Below are 18,106 nucleotides of genomic sequence, written 5' to 3'. Positions count from 1 at the left end.
GAGATTGGGACCTGGTGTGTGTCAGGAGGCTATGGTGAGGCGATGTGCACCGGCTGGTGTGAGGAGAGATGTAGCAGCGACAGTGGAAAACAACGGAGAGGTAAAGGAGTGGATCTTCATTCATGGCTGCGCGTCTCACTGTTGTTCTCGGCTCTGTGGGGCCAAGCGTCCCCCCAGTGCCCAGACAGCTGCCACTGCGCCTGGGACACGGCCACGGTGCTGTGCTCAGACGCGGGGCTGCGGGAGATCCCAGAGGGGATCCCACCAGAAACGGTCTCCCTCCACCTGGAACGCAACTACATCCGGAACATCCCCGAGACTGCCTTCAGCGATCTGGTCCACCTGCGGGACCTTTACCTGTCCCACAACCGCATCGACTCGCTCGCCTCGGGGGCCCTGCGGCATCTGGGCCCCGAGCTCCGCCTGCTGGACCTCTCACACAACCAATTGAGGCAGGCCAGTAGAGAGGAGTTTGGCTCCACTCGTGCAAAGACGCGCCTCTACCACAACCCCTGGCACTGTGACTGCGCCCTTCAGGAGCTGATGGAGACTCTGAACCTAGAGCCCGAGACGGTGAATGGGATTGTGTGTGAGAGCTCTGTGAGGGTGGTGGGTGAGGGAAGCAGGTGGGAGGACCCGGGGTCCCAGGGTGAGCACGCCGGTCAACCGCTGGTCAAACTGTTGGATTCTGGGGTGAATTTCTGCAACCTGCAGAGGAAAACCACTGATGTAGCCATGCTGGTGACAATGTTTGTATGGTTCTTCATGGTCATTGTGTATGTAGTGTACTATGTGAGGCAGAACCAAGCAGAGACCCGCAGGCATTTGGAGTACCTGAAGAGTTTGCCCAGCCCACGCAAGACCCCTACAGAGACAGATACTCTGAGCACTGGTTTCTGAACCCCTGCTCGGCTGTAATTTATATGGAATAATACTCAAATGGAATTTTTATGTACTGATAAACTTCAAAATGCTGTTTGGAGTTACTGAAAGATGCTGATCCAGTGGATATGAACTTTTTACAGCTGTGTTTTGTGATTGTAACATTTCTTTATATGTGAGCATCCCCACCATGTTTTTCTTAATGATTCTTTACCTATTGCATTTTTCTCAATTTAATAGAAGATATTTATGAAGTAATTCTACCATGTGCACCGGGAGAAAAGAGTGAGACAAAGAAAGACAAATCTTTTTTTTTTTTTATTTAACCTTTATTTATCCAGGTAAGTCGATTGAGACCATTTCTCATTTGCAACGACGACCTGTCACATTCACCCAGTTCCACATTCATACCTGGAAGCTGCCCAGTACAACCACAGTCTGATCTGCTGGCCACTGAGCAGCTCCACTGGAGCGGTTGGAGGTTAAGGGCCTTGCTCAAGGGCACCTCAGTGGTGGTAATGAGGGAAGGACAAGCGCTGCTCTTTCACTTTCCCCACCCAGATTTTATCCTGTCCGAACCGACAACCTCCCGGTCCCAAGCTGGCTTCTTAACCTCTAGGCCACCACTGCCCTTTGAACTTTATAACCTTCTATCTCTCTCTGTAGGCTACTCCATTTTTCCTTCTCTTTTTTCTATAACAAAGCCCAATACTATGGTCTTTTATCTTTCATTACGTTTTAATTAGGAGTCTTTGACCAACTGACCCTTAATGAACACTTAAAAGCCACTAATCAGCTGGAGTGTGTGTACTTTATCAGGTCGAAAAGGAGAGTGTGCAAACTCAAATGTGTGTCCTTATCTAATTGCCTGTTTCATTTGTGTGTGTGTGTGTGTGTGTGTGTGTGTGTGTGTGTGTCTGTGCATATGTGGAGTTTTTGTGCATTATTATGGGCCATTTATACTTAGATTATTTTTTTTTTGCACAGATGCTATTTAAGCCTTTCCCAATACACGGTCACAAAGCCAGTGGTTTCTATGCCAGTGGAGAACTGCTGATCTAAATTTACTCTCAGGAAGCAATTAGAACTGGAGGTGAACTGTTTTGTCTCCAAGCTGCAGCAATCAGCTCTTAAATATCTGAACAGCTTAGTGTACACACAGCTTGTCATTGATTGGTACAACACAATTTCAGACAGATTTAGAAATTGTTGGCATAAATTAGATTAATGTAGCCTGTTATCTTGAGAGAAGCTGTTAGTTTAGCTTTAATTAATCTCGAGTCCTGCTTTTCAGTCCTCTCTGCACTGATTGGTGTATAGAAATAGTTCTGTCTCCCATTTTCCACATAGGCTTTTGTCATAATTGATTTTTAAGCCACTGTTAAAATAAGCAAAAACACTTTGATAATAAATGGAATCCTTTCCTCAGTACATTAAATGCCTTCTATTTTAAGATTAACGCCATTCCTGACTTGTATACTGTACGTGCACTGAATATGGGACCACACCTGACTGGATTAACAGCCACCTGTTTTTAATTTCATATTAACTTTGGCAATATTGGAGCATTATTCTCTGAGGGGAGGGTTCATTGTGGTTAATGTATGAGTATTTGTCATTCTTCACTGTTACATTTGGAAACTAAAAGGCCTCTCTCAAAACTAATGACATTCCCATCAGACTCAACTGTACTTTGTGTTTAGTGTTAATTGGCAAATGCTAGCATGCTAACACACTAAACTAAGATGGTCTTAGTAAACATTGTTCCTGCTAAACATAAGAATGTTAGCATTGTCATTGTGAGCATGTTAGCATGTTAATGTTAGCATTTAGCTCAAAGCACCACTGTGCCTAAGTACAGCCTCCCAGAGCCGCTAGCATGACTGTAGACTGTTATTTATGTGTTTTTAATCTGTGACAGATCAAAGTGTACAGTTACAACCTTCTAAGTGTTCATAGATTGCTGTGCAGTGCTGTGCCCCATGTTATCGCTTCTGGGCTGAGGCGAAACCTAGAATAAGACAACTTTATGTGTGCTGTAACTTGCTAAATGCGGTGTGTGTGCTTTTTAATTTGCAGAGAAAGACTGATTGAAGTTTGTGTTGTTATAAATACAGTATAAATACTGTGTATTAGAGCTAGAATCAGTTAAAACTTTCGTGCAACAATGTTGATATTGTTATTATAACTGGTCCATAAAACCTGGTCTCAGGTGGTAGACCACAGCCCAAAAGATTGGAATAAGAATTTGATATTTGTTCTGTTAATGGATCAACTTGTGAAGCACTGTGTAGATTTACATAATCAGAATATTTCCTGAATGTTACCTGTCTGTCACAAATCATACATCTAATGTTGATGTATCAAGTTCAATTTCCCTAAATGAATATCTAACCATTAATACTATATCTAACCCACTTTGGCTCATAACAAGGTACAGTGATCCTGTGATAACCCGAAACTCAAGAACCAAGCATGCCCTCTGTGTGTAGTTTTCTTCTGTAGGTATTGTCTTTTATTGGTGATGTATTTCTGTCCCAGTGCTTTGTTTTAGCTTCTGTTTTTTTGTATGCCAATAATTATTCAAACAAGGATAAAGTCATAGATCGGAAACCATTACATTAAGTAATACGTGATCAGTCGAAAAGTTCTTTTAGGAAAAACCAACAACAAATATATAAAAAATAAAACAAACGTTGCTCTACTTTGTTCATAGAAATGCTTCTACCTTTTATTGCTACTGTAGGTTGAAAAAAAGGCAAGAAGATGAAGAGAAGTAGTAGAAGTACAGGAAACTATCAATTCACAGAATGAGCTGATCATGGTTGGCAGTGTTCCTATTTCTATTCTACCATGCTTTAAACAAAAGGAAATGATTGAAAAACTATTTTACATATATAAAAGTACATGATATGAACTTTCACCACCTCCACCTTTAACTTTTTCTTTGATTTTCAGAAATCACCATCAACAAAATCAAAATGCCCCTCCACTGCCCTTTCTTGAAATCTGAGGTGTTTCTCCCCCTTGGAAATATATCTGGATATCATCACAAAAACACACAGTGGCAGCAGGGAACAGTGACACTTTTTTCTTCCTTGCGGAAGAGTCAAAACCACTGGCCCAAATATTTCAACACGGGGGAGAACAAAACAGGATATAAATAAAAAGCAACTTCAGCCTGTTACTTGGTTTTGTCTTTTATTTCCAATTTACATTAATTAAAACGTAACAAAAACAAGTCATGACCATAATAATAATATAATAATGCTATTATTATTAATAATAATACTATTATTAATAATAAAAAATATACACAACCTCACACAAATGAGCCCTCTGCGCTGGCTGTAGAACTGGAGCAACAAAGTCAAACACACCCTGAATCTCTTCAACTGTGTGTGTATGTGTGTGTGAGAGAGTGTGTACACCGGGGCAGAGGGCACACCCTGTATGAGGGGTCTGATGGTGGGAAGTAGAGAGGGGTGGGGGTCAAAGGTCACAGCAAATGGAGGGGGGGGGGCAGCAGACTGGGCTTTCATGACCAAGCTTCTATTGGTCATATTAATATTAAAATACAGGGTTTGTATAAAAAGCTTTAGGGGGAGAAGGCCTCAGTTTGATTTGTTGAGTTTTTTTTAGTGTGAGGTAGCTTTAAAATATCAAAACTAAACTAAAAAGAAAATTAAATCCAAATTGGACGTGCCATGATTGTAAAAAGTCATCATGGGCACGGTTGATAACACACGGGGGTTGAAGCAGGAGGGTGGGGCGAGGCAAGGACATTCATCACCCTGAAATCCAAAATCCCAGGTTGAAATGCTCTCTGTGAGAAACTGTATATATATGTATACACACAGATACATATATATACATATATACAAGTCACTACATATGAGTATCTGGTTGTTAAAAAATACAGACTGTTTTACAACAATAGCACCATTGACTTTTATTATAATACACAGTAGGTTTTTGATACACTCTGTGGTGGTAGAAATAGGAACACCTGCACTTTCTATGTAGCTAGATTTTTGGTTTCAAAGAGATATGTATGCTTTAGTTGATATGGCAAAAGAGTGATGGGATGATTAGAAAAGAGGAGGAAGTAGGAGAGGAAGTTGGTGGATATATTTTTTTTTGTTTTATATGTGTAAGTGGGCTTTTTATTACTTAGCAACAAACTCAGTCCTACCACACATGGGACCCAAACCTAAACAATAAATAAATAACACCAACACATTTTCTTTCTCTAGTTCCCTGGTATGTTCCTGTACTCTCCTCATACTTCCTCCTTCTTGTTCAAGGGAAGGGGTGGTGGTGGGGGAGGGGGGGGTTTGCTGTTCACCCAGGGTAGTGGGGAGATTATGGGTAGTGCTGGGTATCCATAGGGTGGGGGGGGGGGGCAAGGTGACAATGCTGGATGAATCACAGATGACAGTTGCTGGTGCCATTCAGTGCAGATATCCTACGGAGTTCGACTTGGAAAAAGCACTTTTTACTTAGAAAAAAAGTCCCATTTAAAAAAAGTGTCTTGATTTTTCTTTTTCTGAAGTGTGCTCCTCTTTCATTTAATTTCTTTCAAATTTCCACTTCTTCTTTCTCTTCTTTTCATTCCCTCGTTCTTTACAAGAAGCAGACTGCCCCGACTTCGACTCCAAACTCCTGGTCTGTTCCTCCAATATCCATGGGGGCAATGTCTACAATGGGCAGACGAGAGGTCTTCTGCGATCTGTATTCGATCACTGTCTTGCCCCACTGTCCCGTGTGTTTCTGTGCAGAGGGAAAAATAACAACAGCTGTTAATGACCTATGACTTACTACAAAATTGCAGAGAATGAAATTGGCTTGGTGAGTTGAGTGAACACCAGAGTATAAGAGAGACAGTGGTTAATGTCTGTCATGAAGAGAAAGTGAATTGTGTACCAATTTAACTATCCTTATGTTCCGATTAAGTACATGCATGTATATTTACATGAAATATCATGTGTAGTGTACATGCGTCTTGAATCTGTCCACTCTTACCGTGCAGCCGTCCTCCATCACGCTGTAAGTGAAGCGGCTGTTGCCCTCGGCTCTGATCTCCACGTCGTTGGAGCCCTGCAGCAGCACAGCCTTCTTCAGGTTGCCCGTTGAGGCGTCCATGTAGGCCACGCTGTTCTTACAGTGGTAGGTGAGGTTTTGAGAAGCCTCGGTGGACAGCAGTCTCAGGAAAGTCATCTGAATGGAAGCCGTGTTGGGTGCCAGGCTGTCATCACCATAGCTGAACTGCATTGGGCCGCAGGTAAGGAAGAGGAAGTGAGAAAATATCTCAGTTACTATGGCTTTTGCATGCTTTTTTTGAATATTTGAACTGTTCCTCATGACATACATTTTTTTTTTTTAGAGAAACTGTTATCTATGTACACCCATTATCTATAGCCCCTTATAATGTGCAGGGTCACGAGGGCTAGAGCTGATCCCTAACACACATTGGGCTAGAGGCCGATAATCAAAATGAACATCAAAGATTCCCTGATTTCTTTGTATGAAAAAGACTTTCCAATAAAATGTGCTCTGTGATTACATTACATTACTAATAGTAGAGGAGGGTATGTTTCATCTCAACTGATGAAAAACATGGTGCCACTTACGTGGAAACCTCCATTCATTGTCTCTCCGAACCAGACATGTTTGCGGTCCTTGCTCTTGCTGGACCACCAGTTCTTGCGAGGGATACTGGCAGGCTTCGGTCTGACGCAGGACTCTCCTGTCTCCATGTTGCAGAAGACCTTGATTGCATCGACGGTGCAGCCCTGGTTGGGATCAATCCAGTACTCTCCTACAGAGAAAAAAAACAAAAACACATCAGCTTCATATTATACCCCCTCTTTAGCTGCATAAAAAAACCCTGATAATCATTGAAATGTTATGTTACGGAATATTGTGTAAATGGGATATCTCAAAAACAGGCTCTGAATCAGCCACATTCAAATACTAAACCTTGACTTCACCAAACTTGAGCTGCCAACGTAGAAAATGTCCCCCATTCTTCTACCAACTTCATCATCTCGCCCCAATTTGACCAATTCCTCTGGGTGTCACTCACCGCTCTTCCAGTCAGGATGGCAGAGCTTCAGGTCTCTGCAGGTGCGAGCCGGGTTTTTCTTGGATCCCTCGGGGCTGCGGATGTTCTCAATCTGGTTGTTGAGAGATTTGAGCGTGGCGTCGACCTCAGCATCATGCTGACGGAGGTTTCCGGAAGCCTGGTCAGCCCTCATGTACCTGAGAGGATCAGGGGACTTTTCAGTTTGACCCAGACCAGCGAAGGCGGACATGTCGATGCCAGGGCCAGGGGGACCAGGAGGACCAGGGGGTCCGGTGTTTCCGGGAGGACCCTGAGAGGAAAAGAAGAAAGATGGAAGGATTATAACTGGAGTCCTTGCCACATCTTATTCAGCTGTTTTAGACCCCTTTTTAATTTGACCTTTAATGTTTTTTACTCCTTCCCTCCTGTTTGTATGTGTTCATTTATATATCACTTAGTTAATTCCTGTATTTGCTTTATAATTTGATCTATTTAAAAAGATGACTTAGTGATGTATATTAGCAGGTCACATTATATGGGATGTATACTGTATGAGCTGGGGACTAGCACCGTGTTCAATTCATACCCAGCAACATGACAGCATGACTTAGACTCATGATGATACTATGTGGTGGGATTTTTGCAGTCAGAGTGTTTCACAGACTCTCAACATGAATATTTTACAATGCTGAGGGTTTTGAATTCCTAAATACATAATTGGTTACATGCATGTAACGTGTATTTTTCTGTTTTGTTGTTATTTCATATTTTACTATTTAAATTGTCTATTTTATTGTTATTTTATATTTTACTATTTCAATTTTGTTTGTCTGTGATTTAATTCATTGAGAGCTACTTAACTGTGTTTCGTTGTTGAAAACAATGACAATAAAGATATATTCTATATGTAAGATATTGTGCACAATGTAGGGTTGTAACTAACAGTAACATAAAAAAACATTGTAGTCACATTTTCTGGCTAAAAGGTATTTTTAGCCTGTTTTTTTCCAGAAGAAGATACTGTATATGTAACAGTTGTTGTGGGTACTCACAGAGGGACCGGTCTCTCCACTGCGACCACGAGGTCCAGGGGGTCCAATGGGTCCTGGCAGACCATTTCCACCATCCTTTCCAGCAGGGCCAACAGGTCCAGGTGGTCCCTACACATATGGAGACGTTGATGTTAAGGACTAAAGACTGCATGTTAAGAAACATATTTCATTAGTCTTTGAATTCAAAGTGAATTCAAAGTTTTCTTTTTATAACAATCAGGTATGTTGGCAGCATTAGCACTCACTCTTTGTCCAGAAGGTCCAGCAGGTCCAGTAGCACCCTGGTCTCCAGCTTGACCCTAAACAGATAATGATTACATTCATACATCAGAGTTTCTGTAGCATTCACCAAGTTAAATGTAAGACTTTTTTAAGACCTTTTTAATACCAGTCTTAAACAAGTCTTAACTTACTTCCCAGCACTATATAACAATCATTCTAATGATATAATTAATGAAATGAATGCAACCTGAATCTGGATAAGTGTCATGAAATGCAGATATCCTGAACACAAAGACAGCTTTCCATTCAGTCGGAATGCTTACCGGAGGTCCGGGCAGACCCTGCAGACCAGTGAAGCCTCTGTGTCCCTTCTGTCCTCGCTCACCGGACTCTCCAACCTCACCCTTGTCACCGCGGGGTCCTTGGGGTCCCTGAGAACAAGTGGACAACAACCTCATTAGGAAAAAATGTTTGGTTTTCTGTTGCTTTAGAAGCCATAGTGTGTTCACCGAACAATATCTTCTTAGAAAAGACAGACTGACCTTTGAGGCTTGATTTCAGTTTTGCATGGATACACTAATTCTGCTTTTTACTTTTGTTGGAACTCAAAACTGTGCATGCAGGTGTGTGTCTGTGTGTTCATGTTTAGAAAGAAACATACAGGCATTCCTCTGGCTCCAGCAGGCCCTGAAGGTCCAGAAGGTCCTTGTGCACCCTGTGAAAGAAAAACAAAAGCAGGCGGTGATGTTACAGCTTCACCTTTTATAAATGATGCTCTTTACTTAACAGAGATAAACAACCTTCTCCCTAGGAAAGACACAGCATCACTGTTTTGATTTTTTTAAAGACAATGTTACTCATGTTGGAGTTACTACTCACAGACTCTCCTCGGTCTCCCTGTTTGCCAGTGGGGCCAACTGGGCCAGCAGCACCAGGCGCGCCCGGAGCTCCAGGAGCACCAACAGGACCAGTGTTACCACGATCACCCTGCAGCACATCAGCACAAAGGTCAGTCATGTCATAAAAGATACGCATGTACTGCTGTCTACCTTTAGTCTGCGCTGTATTAAGATTATTATAATGTTGTAAATGTTAACTTCCTTTGTGTACAGACTTACTGTGTACGAACTCAGATGTATAATGACCATGAAACTAAGATTCTGATTGGGTATTTGAATAAAAAAGACAGTTTCAGATGAACTCTAGCAAATGCATCAGTGTGGGAATCAGGGTATAGTACGATAAATGCATTCCTGTCACTAATGCAATTCAAATTTCAAGTATGATTATAGCATTATCCCTGTCCCGAGTAATAGCATCTTTATAAACTGACTGTTAAGAAACCTTAACCTTAACAGAAAACAGAGGTTTCGACTCAGCGTATCTTATGTAGCGTGATTGTGTTTTTCTCACCTTGATTCCAGTAGCACCATCTCTACCAGGAGGTCCATCAGATCCAGGATTGCCCTGTCAGATGACAATATTAAATGTTAATAGCTTCCACCTCCACCAAGCCAGGTGTCCTATTGAATACTGATCCGCTGCATAATGAACCCTGCTCTGACATAACACATTCATTATTCGGTGTAAATACAATGCAATTGAATACGTGATGCAAATAGCAGTGAATTTTAATCGACTTGGCCTCCAGATCGAAATTCTGCCATTTCAGTCACAGGATGTGAAGAGACTAAATACAATGTGGCAGATGTGAATCCAAAAACACACACATGCTGTGTGTTGCCCACTGTCTGACCTCTCTGCCAGGCTCTCCTGCAGGTCCAGTGAGTCCAGGTGGTCCAACAGGTCCAGGGGGTCCGCGGTCTCCGCTGCCACCAGGAGCTCCCTGCTTCCCGGGCTCACCCTGATAGAAGAGAGGAGAGGAGGACTCAGTATTGCACTTAAACTTAATTAGTTAAATTATAAGACATCACGTATTACCCGGAAATACATCTGTATATGTAACTCATACACTGGTACGTTCACTCACACTTCTGTAACTATATATTTAGTCTAACATCCCAGTGAATCTCTGTTTTTGGAAACACCACAATGAACAGTTGAGGTTAGATATCACCAGGACTCCGATATTCTGAGTTCTCAGATGGAGATGAGGACATGCTTTTTACATTTGTTGAATTCTGTAAAATCAGGAGTGACTCCTGCCGTGAAGACCTGCTAAACTTAACATAACTATAGTCGAACAGGACAGCTTGACAATCTCATGGTGTTAATCCATTTTGCAGGTTTTTCCCACAATGACAACAATGACATTTATGTCAATGTTTATTTTTTGCACATCCAGTCTACATCTTAAAAGCTCAGCTTTTGCTGCACAATTGAAGTCTGAAAACAACCACTCAGATATTGAGTTAGACCAGAAACCAAACCTGGTTGTGTTATACAGTATATAAAAGCAGTATGTTTTTGCAACTGCTTGGACGATTAATTTCTTCATATTTATCTGGAAAGGTTGCACACTGACTCCAAACCACAAATTTATTGAAAAGGACAACATCTCTATTCCAATCAGATGTTCATCGGGTAAAATAAAAATAAAAATTGACACCACACCATTATATACTAATAGGCTGCTCTATAATTTTTATCAAATGCATATAATACTGTATAAAATACAGCATGATTGTGCAACTGCTTGGCCTATTAATCTCCTCATCTTCTCCTTTACTTAAAAAACAGCTTTTGGTCAAATTGGAAGCAAAGACCAATCACAGCTCTGGCAATGGATGGTGTGTTTGTCCAGTCAGGTGTTGTAAAGGTTCATGTTGACGTCTTAATGAAGGAGGAAATAATCAATTATCTAATACACAGCCTATTTGAAATGTATCCATGACCAAGCCAGATGACAGCTAATTGCCAGACTACATTATCCTCACACTTTCTGAAAACTGAATTTATGCATTTGAATGAAAATCATAAAATTTAAGGATAAAGAATATGGCACAAAATATTGCCTCAATCCAGAACTACTGGCATTAGCACAAGCTCAAACTACAGAACGTCTGTAGAATGTATCTGCAGTTCAAACCCTGGGAGACTACAGTTCCCTTCTGCTATTTAAAGCATATTCTCTGCTTGACTCATTCCTGGTGAGTTTTGCCAGCCCCGCTTCTTTCTGGGCATCCCTTGCACGCGTATTGATGAATAATTAATAGAAAAGTCATGCCCACTGAGATGCTGTAAGTCGGGGACATGGTTCATGTCACACATAGAATAGTGTGAGATGTGAGCAGGGGAGCCTTCCTGTTACATGTCATACTGTACATCAAATGGACTCAGTTCACAGGGAGAAACGTCCTGGCTGTTCTCATGTGATGTGACTGTGATCTAATTAGGCCACAGCAGACTGACAGTCCAGAGCCTGTCTGTGTCTTCTTTCTCTAATACTGAGTGACAAAACATTAGGCATTGTGCTCCTAGTGCTGACTCATGAATATGTATTTAGTTGACAGCCTCTTTTGTTATTCAGGGTCAGCAGTTGACAGGACGTTACTCAATAAAGGCAGTAAAAGACTGACATTAGAGGAAGAGTCATAGTACTTAAAACACTTAGTTGATTGACAGACACATAATTGACAACAATTCTGATCATCAATTAATCTTTCATGAAGCACAAAAGTCACATATTTGTGAGTTCCAGTCTCTCAACAGTGAGGACTGACTTCCTTTCTCCATTTTTACTATATTATATTACATTTTTGTGTTGGGCTGCAAGTAACAATTCTTTTAAGTATCAATTAATCTGCCAATTAAAAGACAAGCAAATAGACTTTTTTTCTTTTCTTCAGTTGCAGAATTTCGAGTTACAATCACATAATACAAAGAAAAGCAGAAAATACACACAAATAAGTACGTAGCTGCAACTTGGGTATGACTTAAGTGATAAATTATCAAAATAATTGCTATAATATTCTGTCTTCAGTTGGATCAGTTGGATGCTTGGGTCAATATTTAATTAATTAATTAATTAATTAATTAATTAATATTAAACTAATTGTTTCAGCTCTATTATTGTGAATTTAATTTGTTATATATTTTATTTAAAGATGCCACCTTGGGCTCTGGGAAAGTTTTACGGCCATTTCTCACTATTTTCTGACATCTAAATAAATAGACTAAATAAGTAATCAAAGAAGATCTGGAAAAATCAAGATCTGGAACTGATATATTAGGAGTTTTTATTTTAACATTCAGAGTGGACCTGTGTCTCAGAACTATTTCTAAACTATACAAGGGTCTTCAAGAGTGGGGGTGAACAAAATCCTACATAAAAGAAAAGTTGGAAAGCAAGGGAAACTATGTATTATCATATCATATCATATAATAAAGGAGTGGGAAAACTTAAATAACAGGCAATGGAAATCAACCAACTCAGTGTCATGGAGAATAGATAGCATGGAACAAATTCTAAATAATAGACTGACTTTGTTTTTCAGGTGTTGTACCTGGGTAGGATGCCACAACAGCTTCTTGGCTTTTCTAAAGTGTACACATTTAGAATAATGCTAAATGAATAAAAAAAAAGCCATTGCGAAAAAAGTTGTTAAGTCAAAGACCACCCACATTAGCAAATGTCTGTGATGCATGACATTTTTGTAATGGAAAAAATTACATTTGCTTTGAGACTCAAGACAGACATTTTGATAAATGCTAGAAAGGATGGATTGAGTTTATCAACCCATATAACCCCCTGGTTCTCTGCGACACACAGACTCTCTTCCCTTTTCTGTTTGCCTGTTTGTTTGATTTGGATTGTTTGTTTTGTTCATCAATTAATCAATCAATAGTTAAAATAACTGTAAATTTCAGCCTAAATTTGTACATTAAATAATCTGATAAAACAAACTGTGTTACTTACAGAAGGTCCGGGCAGACCGGGGAAACCTCTCTCACCACGCTGTCCTGGCAGACCCACGATACCGCGCTGACCAGCCAAACCCTGAGGACCTGAAGGACCGAGGGGACCCTGAGAGGGAGAAAAGAGAATGAATTGTTAAAGTAAAAGTTGGTAAATGTTGTAAATGTATCAACAGCCAAATCAAAATGGTTGTGTGATTTTTTAAGCCAATTAGTACACAGTATTTAACACAGGAGGGCAACTGCATCTTAAAGAAATAGTTTAACATATTGGGCAATGCGCTTATTCAATGTGCAAAGCACTCTCATGTCTGTACATTAAGATGAAGCTACAGTCAGCTGCCGGTTAGCTTAGCTTAGCACAAAGGCTGAAAACAGGGGGGAAAAGCTAGCCTGGCTCTATTGGACATAACAAAAATAGCTACCAGCACCTCTATACGTTATCTTATCTTAAGGCTCAGTGATAAACACGTTATATCCTGCTTATCCATATAAAAGCTGAGGAGTAAAAACATAATGCACAGTTATGTGCCAGACTATTTCTTGAACGAGAGCAGCAGTGACTTCCTGGAGTTTTGTCATCACACTGACAGTTGCCAGGTAACCAGCAGAAGCTCCTTGAAGTCACCAAGTATTATCGTTGACATACAGTGCTTATTACAAAAGACTGCAAAGCTAGCCAACTTTATGATTGTGTTTTAGTAAGTTTTCTGTTCTTTCCCTAATTCATTCATTAATACATTCGGATTCTTTACTTGATTTATATCATCCGCTCCACCTGAGATTTTACTACTTCCAATTGCAGCAGGAACACAGATCAACACTGATCTCTCCATCACCTCTCTGACCTCATCCACACCACCACAGTCCACTCTGCCACATGACCTGCACGGCAACAGGGAAAGCTCCCTGAACCCATTTTCACAATAAACACTTGATCCTTTAACTGACAAAGACTTTGATGTGTTGATTCAAGTGGTACAAGATTTCATAAGTACTTTATAGTTGAGAAGAGTATCAATACAGCAGCTATTTTCATTTTTAGTACGCAATCATCTGTGATATGTGTCATTATCTTGACAGGACTGGTCATGCGTTATGACGGGTGTGTGTATGTGTGTGTGTGTGTGTGTGTGTGTGTGTGTAGCACTGAGTGTATGCGAGGTAAAAGTCTGGGGTCCTGTCATTAGTCTGTCACTGGGCTTGTGCTGCCCTGGGCTGTCATTTTATGTCTTGGTCTTCTATTACATTCAGTGATGGACACTGACAGCTCTGTGTATTAATGGAGAGTGTGCTTGCCTACTGTCCATAAAACTGGTTATTTGGGCTGACAGAGCTACGTACAAGTCGACAGAAATGTAGAAAACAAACAAACAATTTTTTTCTGTCTATAATGCACATCTGTGTTCACCTTGAGGGTGTTCAAGGAGATGTGTAGAGACTCGCTAAATATGTGGGTGCTGGAGAGATTGGAGTCGTATTTCAAGCATCACAAGGCAATTAAGTTACAAATTATGTAAAATTATCTAGTGTTTTACAGAGGAATATAATTAAAGTATGACAGACTTACAGGGGGACCATCCTCTCCAGCATCTCCCTTCTCTCCAGGAGCCCCAGCAGCACCACGAAGCCCAGCGTCACCCTGTCTGCCTGGGGGTCCACCATCTCCCCTCACACCCTTGGGTCCATCTTTACCGGAAGGCCCGGCTGGACCAGCAGGTCCAGGATTACCCTAGAACACATGAGGAGGATGACTTAACATACACAAAATGAAATGACATGCATGAAATAACATTACATTGTCATACCCGTCAATTCTATACATGCACACATTATGTTTACAGAGCCGGCAGGATTGTTGAAACACAGATGTTAGGTTTCTGTTATTTTAATGAGCCCCTTGGCATCTGTGCACCTTTCAATTACTTTTAAAAACACATGTCTCTTTTAGCAGGCTTACAGGATAACACTTGTTTTTCACAATATGTTGCACCTCCTTTTAGCAAGTCTGTAAAAATATTCTGATCAAACTACAACAACTCCCACTGTGTCAGACATACGGCTTTGGTGGTGCGAAGCTGCTGAAACTGCAAGAACATTTTGAAAATATTCCTGTATCTGTTCTGCTGTACCTTGTATGTAACAGTCAAACAATCAATGAAAAAAAGAAAATATGTATTAATATCAGCATGCCATATATATTAATCTATTGTATGTAGTATGGACCCAGCCAAGTGGGTGAAGGTGGTTGGGTGTAGTGGTAAACTTACATTGGGACCAGGGGGTCCAACTCGGCCGGCAGCTCCAGGGAAACCAGTCGCACCCTGAAAGAGGAAGCTTATGTCAGACAAAGCCAGAAATAATCTTAGAAAACGTGCTGCTGTTAGACTAAAGTAAAACACTGCTAAAGATAAAGATCATTTAAAAAGGTCACTTACAGGAGGTCCCTGAGCACCACGAGCACCTTTAGGTCCAAAAACACCGGTAGGACCCTGGAACAGAAAACATACTGCACATTACTGTCTGATGATTTTATTTTTAATAAAGAACTCATCTAAAACACTTTCAGTTGCTTTGAAATGTTGTTTGCATCGGTGTAGTTCAGTGGAGGCTTTGTCTGCCTCAACTACTCTTATTCTGCCTGTGGTGTGGCAGAATCAGTGACAAAGACGGCTTTCATTCTGACTTGTTGAAAAAAAAAAGAGCAATTTGTATGCCAATTTGAGCATAGATAACATTTTTCTCTTCTCATAAAAGAGACAGATATAAAAAAGACACACACAAAAAAATCTGTCTGCCTTGCTGTGTAAAATGGTTTTGATTGTTAAAAATAAAACTTCACTAAGCTGCAGACATCTATAGCTTTGGTATAACCCCTCATTTTTTAGGGCTTAGGCAAAGTCCAAAACACCCACTGCAGGTCCAGGGGCACCAGAGGGTCCTTGGGGTCCAGGGGCACCAGCGTCACCCTTCTGTCCAGATTCTCCCTGCTCTCCCTTGATTCCTGGTTGACCATCAGAACCCTGAAATAAAAAGACAGAAACAGTTTAATGAATGAAATATGCCAGCCATTAACACAACAAATGTTTATATTTGTTTAAAATTGAGGGTGATGCTTCTTGATTCCCTAAAATAAATTTGGTTAAAGGGCCACTCCACTGATTTAACACATAAAGGTCAGTTTACTAGTCATGGTTAGTACTAGTCAGCCTGACAAAACAATTATATAATGTCTTTTGTGGTTCTGGAAAGATGCAGTTGCATTATGGGATATGTACAGTAGGATCCAGTGTTTTTAAAGCTTGACCTAAACTAAGAACTAAAAGTCAGGATATCTTATTCTCTGCTGTTTTTTTTAAATTGTTCAAATGTGCCTCTTTCATGCCTCCCAACGTTGTGGAAGTACAATAGTAAGTGACTGGAGTAGCCCTTTAAGACGGAGAATACATATAAAAATGTTTGCTTTGAAACCCCAATCAAATCAGTACCAATAAGAAGCCAAGACAAATTACAACACTTAACTTTACTCTACACTTAAGATTTGAACTATAATATGGATTTAAAGTAAGACTATGTAACTTTTTAACGAAGAAATAACATTATTTTTCTTATAAATAAAAGTTGAATTCATGAGCAATAAAACACACTCATGCTTAATTTGTTACTCAGGGTTTGGCTGATAAGGTCATCCTTGGTCTGGTGTGACCAGTGGCTAATGTTAGCAAACTTTAAACAGATAAAGTTACATAACTGCTACTACTGAGTCACTTCACTGACGTTATGACTCTTCTTTACTAGTGCTACTGTTGCGCTACATTTTAGCATTTACTATTATTGTGTGTCACTTGTGGCCACAGTGGCTGGTGTTTAACAAAGGTTACATAGACTTTTTTTTAAAGTAGTAGCTATTTACTGTAGAGGAAATATAGTCATAAACTGCAGTATAAGATGAGTTTTCTTTCATTTTTCTTCTTTTTGTCATGATTTCTCTTTCACACAAAATGTGATTGCGAATTCTTCAAAAGCAATTAAAGTCTAGAAGTGTGTCAAAATATTTGAGGCTGATGTTTCATGCAGCACCCATGGCTGTTTTTAGTCTAGTTTTTATTTATTTGTTTGTGGTGATAGGCTGGGATGGTGAGCTGTGAACCATAAAGGATTTAAACACCTTGTAGTGTAATTCATCCTGACAAAAAAATCAACAATTAATCATAGTGTAACCTAGAGAAAAGAAAAAGTATGATAAAGTGTGTTGTCACAAAAGTACTGATGAAAATTCATTTGGAAGGATGTGGCCTATTAAAAGCATGTATTTGATTTCTGCCTGGAGTCTTTCAGAGGAACTAAATGGATAAGTGATACAATGACGTCACGGCAGACTGTCTACACACTAACTTCTCTCCAAAGAATAATACACTGAGGTAGATAAGACATTATGTCAAGATACAACAGAGGCCTAAAAGGGAAAGACAATTTGATATCCAACTTTGTCCAGATAATACTAATAGGCAGGAGGTTTGAAAAAAGAAAAGCTGTGATTGAGGTTGGTGCCTGTCATCTCTCAGCCCATGACTCTTTTGATGAAAGAAAACAATCAATTAAAGCTGCAGTCTCATTTTCCAGGTAACAAAACACGAGGGGAGGTTTTGTATCCGTTTTTTAAAATCTAGAGAATAAAAGAACCACATTACAACTTTATTTGATTATTATCAAGGAGTTGAGGTTATCTGTTGTGTATATGTATTTATTTGCAATACTGGGGGAGTTAATAATGCCTGCTTTGTGTTACTAGTTTTTAAAGTGCGCACCCCTTTGTATTTTTAGGTTTAATTTATGTAAATGTATTTTGGATTCTAACTGGATTTACACTACATCCACTACGTGTTATGTAGCCATATTTAAAAAGCCAAGCTGTTGGTTTGATGCTATTTCTTATTTATATATTTCTGTCCTTTACATAGCATAAACTAAAAGGCCACAAAAAGGTGAGATAGTTGACAATTTA

The 18,106-nt window shown here is 40.1% G+C and overlaps 2 protein-coding genes and 2 long non-coding RNA genes across 8 annotated transcripts in view; 3 read left to right on the top strand and 1 right to left on the bottom strand.

The window, feature by feature from the left end:
• LOC116051350 (leucine-rich repeat-containing protein 3-like) overlaps positions 1-1,187 on the top strand; it is a 4,571-nt gene extending 3,384 nt beyond the window's left edge. For all 4 annotated transcript variants that reach the window (XM_031301690.2, XM_031301691.2, XM_031301694.2 and 1 more), the window contains one exon: positions 1-1,187. This exon is cut by the window's left edge. In XM_031301690.2, coding sequence (XP_031157550.1) covers positions 1-900 — 900 coding nt within the window. In that variant the 3' untranslated portion in view covers positions 901-1,187.
• Positions 1,188-1,514: 327 nt separating this feature from the next.
• On the top strand, positions 1,515-4,463 carry LOC116051351. Its single transcript, XR_004105332.2, has 2 exons — positions 1,515-1,789; positions 1,850-4,463. It is a non-coding gene; the product is annotated as an uncharacterized LOC116051351 (long non-coding RNA).
• Positions 4,464-5,025: 562 nt separating this feature from the next.
• Positions 5,026-18,106, bottom strand: part of col2a1b (collagen, type II, alpha 1b) — a 48,676-nt gene continuing 35,595 nt past the window's right edge. For both annotated transcript variants that reach the window (XM_031301689.2, XM_036002063.1), the window contains 16 exons: positions 16,017-16,124; positions 15,540-15,593; positions 15,372-15,425; positions 14,672-14,833; positions 13,103-13,210; positions 9,980-10,087; positions 9,637-9,690; positions 9,103-9,210; positions 8,885-8,938; positions 8,547-8,654; positions 8,247-8,300; positions 8,002-8,109; positions 6,971-7,259; positions 6,516-6,703; positions 5,908-6,150; positions 5,026-5,655 (listed from right to left, as the gene is read on the bottom strand). In XM_031301689.2, coding sequence (XP_031157549.1) covers positions 5,509-5,655; positions 5,908-6,150; positions 6,516-6,703; positions 6,971-7,259; positions 8,002-8,109; positions 8,247-8,300; positions 8,547-8,654; positions 8,885-8,938; positions 9,103-9,210; positions 9,637-9,690; positions 9,980-10,087; positions 13,103-13,210; positions 14,672-14,833; positions 15,372-15,425; positions 15,540-15,593; positions 16,017-16,124 — 1,947 coding nt within the window. In that variant the 3' untranslated portion in view covers positions 5,026-5,508. The remainder of the gene's footprint in view (positions 5,656-5,907; positions 6,151-6,515; positions 6,704-6,970; positions 7,260-8,001; positions 8,110-8,246; positions 8,301-8,546; positions 8,655-8,884; positions 8,939-9,102; positions 9,211-9,636; positions 9,691-9,979; positions 10,088-13,102; positions 13,211-14,671; positions 14,834-15,371; positions 15,426-15,539; positions 15,594-16,016; positions 16,125-18,106) is intronic.
• Positions 6,031-6,494, top strand: LOC116051352. Its single transcript, XR_004105333.1, has 2 exons — positions 6,031-6,166; positions 6,321-6,494. It is a non-coding gene; the product is annotated as an uncharacterized LOC116051352 (long non-coding RNA).

This window comes from Sander lucioperca, chromosome 6 (genome assembly GCF_008315115.2).
Source record: "Sander lucioperca isolate FBNREF2018 chromosome 6, SLUC_FBN_1.2, whole genome shotgun sequence".
Classification (NCBI taxonomy): domain Eukaryota; kingdom Metazoa; phylum Chordata; class Actinopteri; order Perciformes; family Percidae; genus Sander; species Sander lucioperca.
The sequence above is the reverse complement of the archived record's forward strand: the minus strand, read 5'-3'. Positions and strand labels throughout refer to the sequence as shown.